Source organism: Crinia signifera, chromosome 4, assembly GCF_055691185.1.
Source record: "Crinia signifera chromosome 4, ASM5569118v1, whole genome shotgun sequence".
Classification (NCBI taxonomy): Eukaryota; Metazoa; Chordata; class Amphibia; order Anura; family Myobatrachidae; genus Crinia; species Crinia signifera.
This window is the reverse complement of record NC_139220.1, coordinates 222,252,843-222,271,059: the sequence shown is the minus strand read 5'-3', so window position 1 is coordinate 222,271,059 and position 18,217 is coordinate 222,252,843. Positions and strand designations below refer to the sequence as shown.

Sequence of the window (18,217 nt, the reverse complement as noted above, 5' to 3'; positions counted from 1 at the left end):
CTTTCCGGAGCTTGGCCCCATTAGCTAATGCTATCTCCAGATGGTGTTTGCCATTGTAACCTATAGATGGCACATGTACAGTAATGAATGAGAAGTGTTTACAATAGAAATCACTCCCAAATCATCACAGTCATGGGCTCCTATGAGCCCTTGTCCCAGCGCGTGCAATTTATTTTTTGTAAGAGATCAAGGCAATATTTATAACTTCTTATTGCTGCGGTAAGTGGCAATAATGCATGATCATGATCTTTTCTGAACACAAGCTTTAAAAAATATGCATTAAAAATATCTTATAAATTTATTTTGTTCCTGTATATTATATATTGAAACTAGCTTTCATGATATCATTTATTTATTAGGCACCACAAGGGGTATGCATATAATGCGATAAATACAATGTACAAGAGTGAACAATTGATTGAGTACAAAACATAATAGGCATCGCAGTAAAATCACACTCAGGGAGTGATGGATACATGGGCGAGGGTACGGCAGCTCCTTGTACTTGTAGGAGCAGGCAATGATAAGTCACATGACAGAAGGCAAACCACTCCCCACAGTACCCTATACCCATAGTATAGGTAAGCAGTGTCAGAGTTGCTGAAAGGGAGAAGGAGATAAAATACAGGGTATGGTGAGTGCCAAGGAGGAAGAAGAAGAGGGAAAGGGCCCTACCCAAGAGCTTGCATTCTAAGGAAAAGTACATCCATACAGAAGTCTAGACATTATATGAAATGGATCCCTCTACAAGTTATGTAGCAGCTCTTCTCACTGTAAGTCTGGTGGAGAGTTAAACGTAAATGTGGGGCAATTATATTTGCATTCTGTACATACAGAATAAGGATATTTGCTCAGATACAGAGTTGTACACATCCATGTGGCATATTTTTGTACACTTAATGCTGCAATTCTGCATAAATGCAAACACCCCATTGACACCCAGTTATACTTGTTCAGCTGCAAGAATCTGAAGATGTGTGTGCTCAGATCTGGAGCATAGAACGGTCTTGCATTGGATTGTGCATCAGCCTGTTTCAGCAGGTTTATGCAAATGGCAACCATGCTGTGTGACAGTTTTATTTTTGTAACTTTACAGCTACTAACTTAGAGATATGTTCCTCCCAAAGCTAAATTTGCTTTATAAATAATGTGGCATGTATCCCCATACTTACCTACTCTTCTAGAAATTGCTAGAAATTCTAGGATTTTTTGCATCCTTCCTGCTTCCTAAGGAAGTGGCCAGGAATAGTGGGTTAATATATAAGAGATGTGGCTTAAATGACACAAATTACCATATATTAGCTCCACCACTTACTCAAGGGAGGGACTACCGCAGTTCCTCCATTTCCGACCGTAGAAGCAGACACCATAATACCCCTTTTACACCAAAATCCCTGGTCAGACACTGGTCTTTGAACACAGGAGTTTCCAGGGTTGGACCCAGCTTCCTACCCCATTTACACAGCACTGTGACCCAGGTCGGAACCAGGTCTGTGCCGTTTACACTGAACCTGGGTCAGCCCTGCTTTTCCATATGGATGACATTAAAAATGTTCATTTTAGGACTGATAAACTGCCAGCCAACCTTCATTCAATGATTTAAAATAAAAATCAAAAGACATGACTAGTTAGCATTGAAGATTGTTGGTTTGTTTATTTTGTAAAATATATATATTTAAAGAAAATAACATAAAAAAAAATAACATAAATGATACTGCATCCAATTATTATTTCTGTGTGCACGGCCTGTATCCTTCCTGGCTGCTGTCTTTTGTCACTGCAGCGCACTATGGAAAGGCATCCAGCACTTCTGGTATCCTTTCAGCACTACCCGGGTCCTGGTCAGGACCTGGGTAGGAGACCAGTGTTACTGGACCTGGGTTGTCCCCTTTTACACCAAAACTGACCTGGGTCCAACCTGGGTTTTTCCTTGGTGTAAAAGGGGTAGTTTCCAGAGCTTGGCCCCAGCAACAGAAGGCATCATTAGCCGCTGTAGCCTATGGGCTACAATCTATAGAGGTATTACCGGGAGAGTGTTCCATAGCAGATTGTACATGCAATAGTGTTGTTGGGTCCTAAGAGAGAAGTTAAGTGATCACTAATGCCATCATTTCACTTCTTGTATATTGCAGGGTCAGGCTTCTGTCAGAACCCCTGTCCTCAGATCTGATTTCTTATACAGTACATTTTAGGCAGTCAATGCTTTTTTAATTACTTATTGCAAATAGCGCAGATATGTCATCATAATTGTTGGATCTAGAACCCGATAATTGATCAGTTCTCCCAATTGAAACAGAATGTTGCTTTGAAGGCCAACTTTGTATGTGTAAGTGCACTGTGAAGTTCCTGCCGCTCTCTAGATAACTTACCAATATGACATGCAGGGTTCCTGAGAATAATGAATCAGCATTGAGGAAAGGTCAGTAGATAAGGCACACTTTTTCTTCAAACTAATTGGTTTTGACAGGTCCACGCCCCTTTTATACAGGTTGTCCACGCCCCCATTTATACCAATTTGATATCAAACTTGATATGATCGTATCACGTTTGATATCAAAGTGGTATAAATAATATTAACCCCCGTATTAAAATATAATTGGTTTGATACTGTAACTTCATACACTGATATTGGTTATGTGAGATAACACATATATAAAGTACGCGATATCTTAATCAGCTGGAAGAATTTCTAAACATAATGCTAAAAAAGTTGTTAGAAAAATATGGTATACAACAGATATATAATTCGTAGAAATGTAGATCTTGTTTTATATCAAATTTGATTTGTGTAGGATGTCGCGCAACGCCGACCATCAAAACAGCCGGCTGAAAGCCAGTTATTATAACGTATTAAAGCCGGGGAGTTTTTGCGGTTTTGATAAATATTATAAAGCTTTGAAAAATAAATTTAAAAGATCCGATGTGAGAAAATGGTTACAAGAGCAAGACGCGTACACATTGCACAAACCGGCTAGAAAAAACTATAAAAGGAATATGATATGCGTATCGGATATAAATCAACAGTGGCAATGTGATTTGGTATCACTCATAGATCTGGCAAAGCACAACGACGGCGTAAAATATATACTAACCGTCATCGATATATTCAGTAAGAGGGCCTGGGCTGAAAGTCTGACTGCTAAGAGCGCGACGACTGTCGCTAAGGCTTTTGAAAAATTATTCCAACAGGGGGACGTACCGAGGAAACTACAAACCGATAATGGTAAAGAGTTTCTAAACAAAGTCCTAAAAAAGTTGTTAGAAAAATACGGTATACAACATTTCACAACCAATAATGATGTGAAAGCCGCCGTTATAGAACGCTTCAATAGGACTTTAAAAACACGAATGTGGCGATATTTCACGGCGAATAATACATACCGATATATAGACGTTTTACAAGCGTTCATTACCAGTTATAATAACACATACCATAGAACGATTAAGCGAGCTCCGAATGAGGTTGATGGCTCTAATGCGCTGGATGTCTTCAAGACGATATATGGCGATTACTTTAGAAGTAAGAAAACAAAGGCTTGTTTAGCGGTCGGGGACCACGTTCGTATCTCAAAATATAAGGATATATTTCAGAAAGGTTACGAACAGAGTTTTTCTGAGGAAATATTTGTAATACGCGGCGTGAACACTAAAGGACTTAAGCCGCTTTACACGTTGGAGGATCTCTACGGGGAGGCTATAACTGGTAGTTTTTACCCCGAAGAACTTCAAAGTATACCGAAAAACTATAATAGGATTTACAAAGTGGAGAAGATTTTAAAAAATAAGACGGTTAGAGGGAGGAAACACGTATTAGTCAAGTGGCGTGGATACCCCACAAAATTTAACAGTTGGGTCGCTGCATCGGAGATAAAAGATATATAAACAAAGAGGAAGATGGATGACAAACCCTTCTACATAACATTGCCGAGTAACGCCTCAGCCGATACATTTCCACAAAATAAGATTTCTGACTATACCACAAAGTTAGCAAGGCCGATAGACTTAAGTGGAGATTGGGAAGTAGCTCTTACAGAAATACAATACCCACACACCTGGAATACAATCGATGTGCGTGATTGTGTGTTGAAAATAACAAAGTGGGATGGGACGAGCGGTACATCAACGAGGGTTTGCGTTAAACCGGGGTTTTATGAAACCATCGGGGCGTTACTGTTTTCTTTCAACGCTGAAATTGACCGACATAAACTGGATGGTTTAAAACTATTGTACGATCCGCTTGAACGAGAGATAATCATCGACAACAAGGCGATGTACAACATCACAGCCGGTCCTAAATTGTCGAGAATACTGGGGTTATACCCGAAAACTAAGTTTTTAAAACCGTGCGCCGACATCAGCGGAGGGCAATATACGCTCTTCGTGTACACAGATATTATCGAACATCAGAGGGTCGGTGATAGTTATGTCCCGTTGTTGCGCACCGTTGAAATAAAGGGCCGTAACAACGAGATGGTCACTATACGGTATGAGAAGCCCGATTATGTTCCGTTGTGCAAGACGCATTTTGACACTATAGCCATAGAGATAAAGAATGATCAGAACGAAAACATGTCATTCAAGTTTGGGAAAGCGAACGTGAAACTACATTTCAGACGCCGCAAATCCGAATTTTATTAAAGACAATGGTGGCCGTTAAAAATTATGGGGACCCGGGGCTCTACGCGCAATATTATAAAACACAGGCCGGTAATGGATTACCCGGTTTTCACGGCAGCGCGTATATGTACGGGTGCGGTTTAGGTGGAATTTTTCGAAGCCTGTTCAGAAAAGCGGTACCGCTTTTCCGAAGAGGGCTGGCGATAGCAAAGCCCCACGTGAAGAATGCAGCACGCAACATCGCGAAAGACGTCATCGGACAAGCCACAGCGGCGGTTGTGAGCAAAATACACGACGCAAATCAAGCGAAGCAAGATGGATCAGGTTTAATCTATGCCAGGAAAGGGGCGGCTAAAAATAAACGGAAGCGGGCAATACGACTTCCGACATGGTGCAGACCCCTTTTAAACAAAAAACGGAGCAGACGCGGCTTAATTAAAAAAAGGAAACCGAAGCGAAGGGTCGGTGATATTTTTTAAGCATGTCTTTCATACACAATGAATCCATGGAATGCGCAAAATCTGAACTTGACCTTTTTGACGTACCACCGACGCAGACCAGCGTAGAGAAAAGCCTCTACGTCGAAGTTCAACCTTTGGCGGCATTATCCGAGACCGCGCCGCTTGAATTCTACATAGCGGCCAGCGGGGAACACTACTACGATCTGAACAACACGTTGCTGTACGTGACCTGCAAGATCGTACGGCCTGATAACACTGCTATACCTCAAGACGCCAAGGTCGCTCTTATTAATTACCCCATAGCAACTTTATTTAGCCAGGTTGATGTCACTTTGGGCGATAGGCTCATATCGCAGTCCAATAATCTTTACGCTTATAGGGCCTACATAGAGACCATACTGAATTATAGCTCAGATGCGTTATCCACAAAACACACAACTGGATTATTCTACAAAGATGTGGCTGGAGAACACAACACAAGAACCCTGGATGGTGTAAACACAGGGTTTATAAAAAGGGCAAGAACAACGGCACAAAGTCGAACGGTTGAATTATTGGGGCCGCTACACTGTGACCTTTTTCATCAACATAAACTAATATTGAACGCCGTGGACTTGAAGATAAAACTCATCAGAAACAAAGATGCTTTCTGCTTAATGTCTGCTGAAGCGGAGGCCTTTAAAATTCAGATTGTTGCAGCGTCCCTGTTTGTGAAAAGAGTTCAGGTCTCACCCGCAGTCCGGATTGGACACGCCCAGGCCTTACTGGCCACCAACGCCAAATACGCGATCGATAGAGTGGGCATGAAGATCTATAGTATACCGACGGGGAGCCGCGTATTTAATTTAGAAAACCTGTTTTTAGGCCAGGTACCAAAAACCGTTATAGCCGCTTTTGTAGATAATGAAGCGTTTTCAGGAGCCTATGACAAAAACCCTCTACGGTTTGAACATAAAAATGTAAACTTCGCATCCCTATACCTGGATGGAACACCGCATCCGGCCAAACCATTTCAACCAGACTTTGAACACGGTAACGCGGTTCGCGAGTATATGTCGCTCATTCAGATCACAAATAAGCAGAAATCAGATTCGGGTATACTAATTGACCGTGAAGAGTACCTCAACGGCTACACACTATTTGCTTTTGATCTGTCGCCTGAACAGGAATGCGCGGAGCATCTGTCTCTAATCAGAACCGGTAATCTACGAGCTGAATTCCGGTTTGCAGGAGCACTAGACCGGACAGTCAACATAATAATATACGCATTATTTGATAATATCATCGAGATCAACCAGAGGCGCGATGTGCTGTATGATTATCTATAAATGAAATAAATAATTTTTATATTTATCGTATATTTACCAATATTCATCACCCCAAGCAGCGATATGAACACATTACAGATAAATTGTATACTGTACGCTAATCCGGTGACGCGGCTGTTTTTTAAAGGGACCTTCCCGTGCGATATGCTACCGAGCGGTAAACTATCGCAATACCCCTGCGCGTTTGTAATCAACACAAATACCAGCACCCAACCGGGGGAGCATTGGTTGGCCGTTTATTTTAACAACCAGAGCGAGTGTTACTTTTTGGACTCTTACGGATTAGAACCTGACAACCCCCTATTCCCAAAGGCCATAATAAATTTTTTAAACTCAAATTCAAAAAGAATTTACCACCAAAATAAGCAGTTGCAAGGTTTTAACAGTACCGTTTGTGGACAATATTGTATATACTTTATATTTTTCATGTGTAAAAATTACAAATATACAGATGTGTTGGCCCGTTTTAGTTATGATACAAAACGTAATGATCGCTATGTATCAAACTTTGTAAGACGTCTCCCTAGAAGTCATTGTTTGAGTCGATATACGGGTAACTGTATACAGTCCTGTGTCACCAGTAACCAACATGTGTTTGATGTGTAATACAAAATTGTTTGTGTAACTTGTAACTAATGTTGTGATTGAAATGCTGTATGTACATTGCTTATGGCTACTTTCTATTAAAAAATCTTGCTTATTGAACTTTATACCGTGTGATTGTACATTTTTGCAGACAAACTGATTAGAATCAAAGAACAAAACAGCATTTTATAAATCATAATCTTATTTTATTGGTACAGACAAAATGTATTTACAGCAAGTTAATCACGAATAACACGATAAACTTTACAGTTAAAACAATACACTAAATACATGATACAATACAAATTAAACGTCATTGTACAAATTAAACGCACAAAAATACATTGTATAAAAACATTATAAATTAGTTATATGTTAAAGGTTCAACCACTGCGAATCCTGAAACAGATTTACGGATCTTTTCCTCGGTAGTAAGTAGCCGTGTGGCGTTGTTAACCCGGGGGAATTTAAAACATTTATACGACTTTTTTTAATGTTGTGTATTGGGGAGGCTATATTTACATTGCCAATTTCATCATCGTAGATTTCAGCTTTTAAGCGATCTAACTGTAATCTGTTTGATGCATTACCAACTACAGTGGACGGGATATTCAACTCAGCCATAGCGCGCATAAATTCAATCCAGCCGTTAGGCATTTTATGACTCGTCACGCTGTGATTTTGCGTGATACCCCTTATCAAGTCTAACACATTGGATCCTGGCACTGTGACGCCTTTATACATAAACACACCCTTGCGGTCCCAATTCGCAACGTCTTTAGAGCGAACCATTTTACTCATTAGTATTTCACAGTTCTTTTTATACCGCGCATTAACACTGTTCAAGACATCGTGGTAAACAGCGTCGGTAGCATCATCTTGTGTAGGGTTAGCGGTATCCTCAACAGCATTTGCACCGGGTGATAAAAGCGTTAAAGTTGACATTTCTCTATCAGTTTGTTTACTCAACACCAGGTATCTCTGTAACACAGCTGTGTAGCGTTTTGCCTTTTCATACTCTGATAAAGCATTATTATGTAGTATACTTATGATCTCAGCATCTAGGCTTTGCGTGGCTGTTTTGCGTATATCATCGCCGGTTGGTTTGTTGTTTAAACGGTCTATCTGTTGCTGGGGGACCAGATACATTTTCTCAGCGTATTCCATCAACGATTAGACAGTAGTCCGGTAATTAATGGAATGGCAAATCCTAGCAACGATCCGATAAACCCACCCGACTGTTTCACCAACCTCTTCTTTTTCCCAATGGCGCATTTCTTATTACAAAGCGATTTTATAAGGCTCCTCTTCTTTTTAAGGTAGTTCAACTGGCGCTGTGACAGGGGTATTTTACCTTTAAGCGTATTGAGAGCAATCTCACATATGGCTGTCACCAAATCGTTTGAAGCGTTGGATAATATAGCGTTTCTTTGGGCCGGTTTGGCATTAATGAGGGTTTTTAAAAGGGCCCAATTACGTCTTATCCTGGTCGACATGTTCACAGCTGTTAGAAGTGGTAATGAATGACTATAGGATGCGCGGTTATAGCTATTTAGAACCCCGCTTCTTAACAACATAAGCTACTGGTGTGTCGGGGGGAAATAAACCGCTTCGTAAACGATAATCATCAAGGGCATTGTTTCTTAAATCAACCAGTAAATAACCGTATGGTGGCTCCGTAGCGGACTCATAGGCTTCAAGAAAAAAACGATATTTTGATGGGTACATTTGTCTAGCCAGAATGCTAACCTGCATTTTATCCCTGGGGTTTTTAAACAGGACCATGTATTTTGTGTTTAAATGTATAGTCCTGCTCTTTCTACCTTGACAAAATATGTTTTGCACAAGGTACATGACACTGAGATTACGATGGTGCACATACTTTGTGAACGCTTTCTCAACCTCAGAATTATTACTCGCGGCATCCATCAAGTCATCTATCACCGTTAAATTAATCTTATCAGGGGGAAAAAGCTGGTCGTCGCTAAATGACTCGGGCAACCCCTCTATAAAACGCATACCAGGGTGAGCACTCAGAAGTTGGTCGTATATCGGTTGCCAACAGGTGTAAAACCAAACAATATTATCAGGTACATGCGTCATATGTGTGGATGCGTGTTGTATTAGCGTTTTCACAAAATAACTTTTCCCCGAATTGGAGGGTCCGGCTAAAATACAGGAGAAGGGGTGTTGAAAACGGATATCCATCTTAATAACCAAATGGTAGGGTTGTAAAATTATCCGTGAGGTTACGTTTAGTGTAAACGCACTTTTGCGTTTTCTGCAGCATACGGGTTTCAATCTGCCAGTACTTTTTCACACGTACTATACCGGGCTGCCTGGTCACAATTTTTTTCTGATCCTCGCCTTTGGGGTTTAAAGGATAATCTAAGACCAGTTCTTTCAGACTGTCAAAGTTAACGTGCTGCTCATTACAAACATTCAACGTTATACCTTTGACCTTGAGGCTCGTCTTGCCGTTGCTTAGTCTATAGCCGTATGACTTGGGGCCGGCTGAAACAAACTCTGTTATATGCGTACCAGATGGTAGTTCGCTGGTCAACTCCCCTAGATAATCGCCTAATGGCGGATTCCACTCACCGGGCCTGCTGACAAAAATTACAGAATCTGTATCGTGATACAGACATCTATCTTGTAATCTATCCAATAGGTTGTACAACTCGACGCGGGCGTGCGCTGTGGTAAATGCTGCTATAAATATATTTGTTGTTGAAGATCTGGTATAATGGTCTTTGGCGTATTTCCAGTTGACCATAACAGTTTCTGAGTCTATGAAGTCTAAAGCAGACACCTCATAGTGTGGTTGAAAGGCATATTCAAAAAGCTTATCAGGATCTGTCACTAGACAAGTATTGGGCATGTTGCTACGTTGACCAAATTTACCCCATAATGAGTTTAAAAACAATTTAGAAATTTGTCTTTTGGCGGGGTTGACATTTATGTGTTCGTGTCTTAAAGCTATGCCCTCATTTTTTTGATACGCGTCTATGTACTCTTGTTGTTTCACAGAGTCTGTACACCAATCAGGGTAACCAGAAGCCTCCTGTTTATCTCTGAGGTGTGTTTTAATGTAACCTGAAAACAGATCATCAGATCTCTCATCAAAATGCCACACCTCATAGATTTTACACACTTTGTACCCCTTTTCTATAGCAAGATTTATCTCCACTGTGCACCATGTACCGGTTAGGGCGCGGTTTTCTGAGTCATGAACACACGGCTCACACTGTCCAGATTCGGCGCATGTGCGGCACAGCGGAAACATTAACTTACCATTCATTTTAACCGGTAAAACTGGAAAGAAAAGGCCTCGCGGAGGATTAATTTTTAATTTAACAAAACCGAAATACTTTGTGACATCATCAAAGTCCTTATAAATGATGCGTGGGTGACGTATAGGATATGTTTTGGTCTTGTTGACAAATGGGTATAGGCTAGTAAAGTCAAAATAGTGTATTTTTTCATCGCACTCTGTCTTGTGATAAAGTTTTATGGCGTTAGTGCGTCCGCCATAAAGACCATCACGAGGATCCAAGGGTTCAGGGATTTCCAAACCTTTCAGAAAAACCTGAAGCTCCTCATCAGTCTCCCTCATTTTCTTCCACTCACACCCCCACATCTCCCTTATCTGAAATCCACACCGTTTAAGGAATTGTATCCTTAACTGTGTCTTGTGTCGCAGTTGACCGTAGGTTGTTTTAGTCAGATTGTTTTCATCATCGTCTTTGTAACAGTTGTCACAACCGTGATAAAAACACCCCTGGAATTCAAAAGCTGTTGGCACGCCGTTAATCACGGCGTAACCATCCAGACTGTATCTACCGACTTTCTTCTCACCACCTTGTAAAGCGTGTCTTATACTCACACCTTCTTTGTGTTCTATGTACATTAACCACTGTATGGCTGGTGTTGAGTAACGCTTCTGGGTCTTGTGATAGTTATCACCCGGTACAAGAGCCAATGTGTTTGCCTGTAAATATTTACAACGATACATAGCCATACAAACCGACGCTAAAGTCGTCAGTTGGAATGGATCAACGTGACGTTTAACGGCTACATCTTTTTTCTCAGCCGCTATTACAAACTCCTGTTCTGTCATGGCTATAACGGCTGATCTGAAAGCTGCGCACCCTTTTTGCAATATTCTGACATCCTCTTTACAATATCGTATTAATTCTTTTTGAAAATTAAACACCTTGTGTTTGTTTTTTTCGTACCACTCTGTAACATCAGCGGCCTCCTCAGGCATCATGTGTTGTAGGCCAAAATATTCTATTGAGGGCATGCCCCCTATGTAATTTTGGTTATCGGCTGTGTTAAAAAAATGCGGGAAATGACCTTTAACGCCATCAAATCCCATGGCCTTTGGAAATCTGCTCAATTTCATGGGGAGAAAATTGAGAGAGTCTATAAACCTAATCTTCAGATCTTTTATTGTGATACACATTATGTTTCCGCCATTAGAGATGAGGGATACAGTATACCGTTCTTTGATGATCTTGTTCAATACAAAATACGCATCATACCGCCCAGCGTTATGGGCTATGAATGTGTAATGCGCAAATTTTGGTTTCATGAACGTCTTTACAAAATCATCGATACAACCTTTGCCCTTAAACTCCCAGGATTTCTCACCCATTAATGTGAGAGCGTAACAGTAGTTTGGTATATGTATACCTGTCTCCTGCATGCATTTGAAATCATAAAAGATGTATTTGGTGGTGGGTTCTTCCGCTTTGATGGGCTGTATGTAACACAAATGATCCGCAAACCCATCAACATATGCCTTGCAAGTAGAGCACTTTAGCCCCTGACACTCATGAGACCTGCGACGGTAGAGACAACACCTGTCGCAATAAACATGTTCAAGACAGGATATTTTGCGATCTAAAGCTAAGGATTTGTGCTCCTCTAAACATTCACGCGATCTGCAAAACACCCTACAAACCGAACATCTTAATGCGGAAGCCCCATCATCAGCGCACGCTTGTCTGTGACAAGCCTTACAAAAGAAAAGACAATCGTGGCTATTTTTGCGCTCATAAGTTCGATTACATAAGGAACAGAAAAATCTCGATCCGAGAAATGCGCAGATATTAATCAGTCCATAATAGTGTGAATCGTGATATAATACATACAGGGTATCACCGTAGCGCATATCTGAAGAATAGTAATGCCAAGAACGATTATTATGATATAATATTGTAATTTTTGTTTTTAAGTGTTTTTCAAAAACAACAACGTCGCTAAAGCTGACTGCTTTATCGATCGGTAGGTTCAAATCCTTATGAATTTGAAGCGCCCGATCGTGTATTTCAGCGTCTGTGGCATTACCTTTATCCAGAAGTTTGCAGATCGATGCCGCAAAGCACAAATAATTGTGCGTATTGTTGAAATCGTACAGGTGTCTTCTGCGCCTTTCTATAATTAAGCTGTATGGAATGCGTCTAAGGCCGCGACCAGTTAGGGCCCCACCCGCTCTATTTCTAAAAACAGTGATCACAAACCTTAAACCCGTGCCTAATAAGAATTCAGCGTTACTTTGAAGAGTGTTTGTAATTTGATTCAAGAAACTGACAGCGTCTAATGATTCTTGCGGCTTTCGGTGTGAGTAGATGGCGTTGTGTAAACCACCCCCCTCCAATCTTAACTGTACACGATCATTAGGGTCAACACCAACCATGAATTCATCAATCATAACCTGTATAGCGTTGTGTACGGCTTCAACACCCTCTGCAAATGATGTAACTCTTTCCAAATTAACAAATTGAAAATGATTATGATACTCAATAGCTCTGAAATTAGGATGGTGTCGCTCATACCTGTTAACAGCTTCTAAGTACACATCTCGCCGACCTTCACCATTACCGGGTGGCGAACCCCCATCTATGTCATTATGCATGGGCGTTGCGGGGTGTTCAACATTGTCAGGTGACGCAGCGTCACCCGGTAATGGTTGGTCCGGTGATTTGTCAGCCTGTGCACACGGGGTTGGGGTTGTGCCTCGCCCCCTGTGTTGTTTACGCTTTCTCAGCCTGTATATGCATTTTAAAGCCTGTTTTATTTTCGAACGGCGAAATAAGTGTGAGATTTTGCACGGTACATTTGCTTTAATTCTTGGGGCTTTTTTACACACATGTAAATTATGTTTCAATCCATAACCCACCATGCCTAGTCACGGATCCGTTTCAATTATCTCGGCAAAATGATACATGTTCGCTTTAATAAAATCCCTAGTCCTCACGGTCTCTGATATATGATTTGATGTTACATTCATGTACATTTCTACAAGTTCTTTAATGATCTCTGGCTTCTTTTTTGAACCATAAAGCTCATCTTTTATACGGTTCAACATGGTATTGACATTTCTACGCATGTACCCTATATGCTCACGCATCCTCCCCATGACCGCGTAGTATTGTATTTCCGCATCTTGTCCTAATTGTTCCACATTCTGAACCCCATCAACTATGTCTGTCGATACCACGGTCGGCGGGGCATCCGCACCGCCCGATGCGGATGCCTCGCCGACCGTGGTAAAAACACTGGGTAGTTTTGTGTAATCATCACCCATTACTTTATCAGGGATTCCGGCTACAGATGTTACAGTCTCATCATCATTCTGTGGTGTATTTGAGACTGACTCTTCACTAGGGGTGATAAAAAATGTTTGCCCATTTAAGTCCTCATCATTAGCGGATAATGTAGCTGCAGGTGTGTTACTGACCACGCTTTGCGTTTCTGCAGTATGATGTTCCTGCGTGTCTGAAATCACGATGACATCATCATCCGTCAGCGGCGTGTATCTCTCTCTTGACAGTCGTAAAGTTTTACGAGTCTTCACAGTCTTTGTATTACCGGCAATGTCAATGTCGGATTCAGTAGGTGTTGCAGGTGTTGTAAATGCGTGCGGGTAATCCACATTACTCACGGTTGGCACTGTTTGTAATGCAATTCTTTTTCTCACGGGTCTACCTTCCGAATATTTCAATCTTCTTTTAAGGTCTGATAAATCGGCCTTGTTTTCTTGACCGGATCGACTTTTTGAAATTCTCCGCTTGCTTGGCTTGAAATCGTCGCGCTCGGTTGCCATGATCTCGGCCCTTGATACATTTTCTTGGCGTTGTGGGTCGATCGCCGTTTTAGCTGATTCACCCCCATCCATTTCAGCATTGAGTGGTTGAGCAACCCCGGCCGCGGCTATCATTTTTGCGAATCGTCGCGGATCCGCTGTAAATAAAAAATAACAACGTTTTAGTTACACATTCGCGGACGCTAAGACAACCGCTTTATAAAACCTTCAGACCCGCCTCCCAAAACACCCACCCCATCCATGTCGGTTTGCATCTACACAGTCTGTTTAACACCTGTGGTTGCCATTTGTAAAAAACAATGATGAACGCGGTCCTATATAAGAAACTAAATAAATAAACATTACATTACACACCTGAATATTTGCCAGATCTTTCCATCGGCGTGGTTCCTACTGTAATAAAAATCACACCGTTTTAGTTACACATACGCGGCCACAAAGACAGTCGCTTTATAACACCTTCAGGATCACCCCACCCCCCCACCTTCGTTGTCGGCTTACGTCTACACAGGCTGTTTAATACCTGTGGTTTCCATTTGTAAAGAACAAAGGTAAATGTTGTGCTATATAAGAAACCAAATAAATAAACATACCCGGGTATTTGTCAAAGGTTTGCGCCGGCATGGTTCCTTTAAACAATGACCAGAAAGCTTGATCGCTGATCTGGGCTCTTTTTGCGCCTTTAGCCAAAGCGCTGTTGTGTTGTTTGGCGTTTGATTCAGCACCCGATGTCGGTTCTCTGTATCCGGATGGTCCCGCTTCACAAGTATCGTCCCTAGGTACCGTAGGTTCATACCGGCTAGCTATGTCATCTGTAATACATATATTATCAATTAACGATACATTCGCTGACTTGAGAAAAAAAAAAAAAACTGTCATTTAAGTCATGATAACAACAACTCCTGTGGACACTATTCATGATTTTGCGGCGATATGCAACATTTAACACAAAAACACTTTATAAAAACACCGCTAGCCAATCGTCAAAATTCACCTTGTATAGCCGGGGTCTGGTATAGCTGTTTATAGTGTTTTGCCGATGGTAAATTCCAGAGATCATCCATTATGTGTTCTGCATCAGATTTCGACATAATCGGCGATACTAACAGAGAACAAATAACACATTAATATCACAGGCGGTATAAAAATGAATATAACAGGATATATATATATATATATATATGAGTGAGAACGTGAGAGTTCGCGCGAGATAGCGTGAGAGAGAGAGAGAGAGACATATTTTTGGAAATAATAATATATCACATTTTTTAACATACATCACATTTTTTGACGGCTTATGACCACCTACATTTTTGCGATTCGGACAAATCAGAGTATGCTGCGTATGGGTTTTCGAATGTCGTCAGATCCGGACCGACTGTGAAATCCGAACCAAATGATCCAACTTCAGATGCGACATTTGTGACATCTGAAACTGATTTAAAATAATATATACATAAAAAATAAAATAAAAATTAACACAACAATTTTGTAGAACGAAAAATACAATCAACACGTGTAACATTTATACCAATAGGTTGCTTGTCTTAACAGAACCTGTGAATAATACAACTGAGCCTGGTAATAATAATTAACACCAACAGCGTAACATTTATAACACCTGTCAATAGCCCCTGTGCCTTAACAAATCATGCCCTAGCAACAACATTGTGTCTTTGATCTGTAAACTTACACGTATTTGTCTGCTCATTTGATTGCTGTTGAAAGCTGGGTAAATCTTGAAAGTCTCTGAGACTTATTTTATTTGCATTAATGGTTTTGTATTCCTTTCTCTGTAATAAATAATAATAATAAGTTGAAATAACAATACAATAAGCTATTGTTAAACTATTGTAAATATCATATACACACCTGCATGTTGATGTTTTGTTGATAGCTTAAGTTCAAAGGTGTTTTCTGCAACAACCACTAGATGGCACTGTTGATAATAAAAGATAACAAGATAAGTTTCCATAACGAAATATGCGTGCACAAAATCACATAAAACTATTAACGCTCTCACAAAAACCTGATCTATGAATACCTCCTGACATTGTATTCTATAGATCGGCCTATAAAAATTAATTACAGGGGGATCCAACAATGCTAATGACTAATCCCACCATATCGCATGTTTAGCCAGCAGACAGCCATACATGGCAGCATAGCGTGCGGCTTTACACATGAAAATGTAATAACTAGCTCATTATTTAAAACCATTATGTATAAGACAATGATGCAATATTAAAATGTTGCTATTTATATATATCAAAGCCGTAATACCGTAATCTGCGATGACTAACATTAACGAACTGTAAATTGTAATAACACAATATACTGTATTTTTAAAAGCAATATGTATAATGTACAGACCACAATACACTAATCACTGCACATGCAAATGGACAGTTAAAGTACCATAGGCTCAATATTTTTCTTTCCTAAATAAATGTTTAACAACAAGCAGCCAGTATGCCTGTATGTACTCCCAATACATCACAATACAATGCATGCCGCAACAAACTACTACATAACGAAATTTGCGTGCACAAAATCACATAAAACTATTAACGCTCTCACAAAAAACCTCATCTATGTAAATTAATTACAGGTGATCCAACAATGCTAATGCAGCACCCCACCCATCATATCACATGCGTAGTCCGCAGACAACACATATAAATGTGATAACTAGCTCATTATTTTAAAATCATTATGTATAATACAATGATACAATATTAAAATGAAGCTATTTAGAAATATTGTATATACATATATATATATTGTTACTCCATATCACATGTGTAGTCAGCAGCCTGCTCATACCTGGCCGCATTGTGGATAACCAGCTTATAAAATTACACTATAATAACAAAATCACTTTATACAGCCGTTACACATCCGTTATACCGTAATCTGCGATGACTAACATTAACGAACTGTAAATTGTAATAACACAATATACTGTATTTTTAAAAGCAATATGTATAATGTACAGACCACAAAACATCTTGCTATGTATATTATAAAATATTAAAACTATGCTATTTAGAAATATTGTATATATATATATATATATATATATATATATATATATTTAGAAAATTAATATAGACTCACCCCTCCTTTCTGAAACAAAATCTTCAAGTTTTCTCTGAATATTTCTGGAACAAAATCTTCAAGTATTCTCTGAACAGTGTGTGGACAAAAGTTTTCAAGTTCTCTGCCTTCAAAATGTGTGGCCTGGTTCCTCATGGAGAACATATATATACACATCAGCCAGTTAGCACATCTGTGTTGCATTTGTTTCATTTGAATATTCATGAGTTGTGTTCCAAAGTTAAAGACTGGCATAACAAATATATAGAATATTACCCAAAACACAGCTGTTTTCAGAATATAGTGCTTGATAAAATAAAACCAAAAATGTGATGTATAAAATACTTATCCTTATTATTAAATAAAATATTATTAAATAAATGACAGATATGTCAACATCAACAGCCTACATAAGACCTATATATACATGTGTATGCTTTTTAATTTAAAATATATACCTTATCCACCACCCCTGTGTAATTTGATTGAGATATATATATATATATATATATATATCTGATTTAAATAATATAGCATTTTATCCATATTTTATTCATCACATAATATAATGATACCATCACATTACACATATATATATTTATATATACTGTATATATATATATATATATATATATATATATATATATATACTGTATATAGCTATATATATATATATATATACTTTATATAAATCCTTTATTTATCAGCATTGATAATGTTCAGTTAAATATAATACAGTATATATATAAGTTAATTCTGTAGTCTCTAGCTCCGTCTGGAACTTGCTTGCAACTGCAATACATGACCACTAGATGCCACCCATGCTCTGTTGCAAAGATTTCATGGCCTTTCTTTGTACTGTCTAACCTAATTAAACTGATAGACGTGTGAAAATGTTTTTTTTCAGAGGTATGAGCTTTCTAATGAATATAATTGTTACCAGCCCAGCTGTGCTGTCTACGCTAATTGCGTCATACGTAAATATCAACGTCTTCAAAGACTATGGAATCCGG

At 39.5% G+C, this 18,217-nt stretch overlaps 2 protein-coding genes across 2 annotated transcripts in view; one reads left to right on the top strand and one right to left on the bottom strand.

Annotated features, from left to right (window-relative positions):
* The window catches only part of CGNL1 (cingulin like 1), a 124,397-nt gene that overhangs the window by 95,993 nt on the left and 10,187 nt on the right, over positions 1-18,217 (top strand). The gene's annotated exons all lie outside the window — the stretch shown is intronic.
* Positions 592-17,510, bottom strand: LOC146072171 (uncharacterized). The gene is made up of 9 exons (XM_083179503.1): positions 17,226-17,510; positions 15,978-16,044; positions 15,799-15,898; positions 15,415-15,540; positions 15,100-15,207; positions 14,699-14,917; positions 14,460-14,498; positions 13,590-14,242; positions 592-600 (listed from the first exon to the last, which is right to left on the bottom strand). Exons 2-9 carry the CDS (start codon positions 15,981-15,983, stop codon positions 592-594), a joined length of 1,260 nt encoding a protein of 419 aa, XP_083035629.1. The 5' UTR covers positions 15,984-16,044; positions 17,226-17,510.

Coding starts and splice junctions, on each gene's coding strand:
- LOC146072171 (XM_083179503.1), bottom strand. Junction 15,541..15,798: donor AAATGAGCAGACAAATACGT/GTAAGTTTACAG, acceptor ATTTTAAATCAG/TTTCAGATGTCACAAATGTC. Junction 14,243..14,459: donor AAGATCTGGCAAATATTCAG/GTGTGTAATGTA, acceptor TTTTATTTACAG/CGGATCCGCGACGATTCGCA.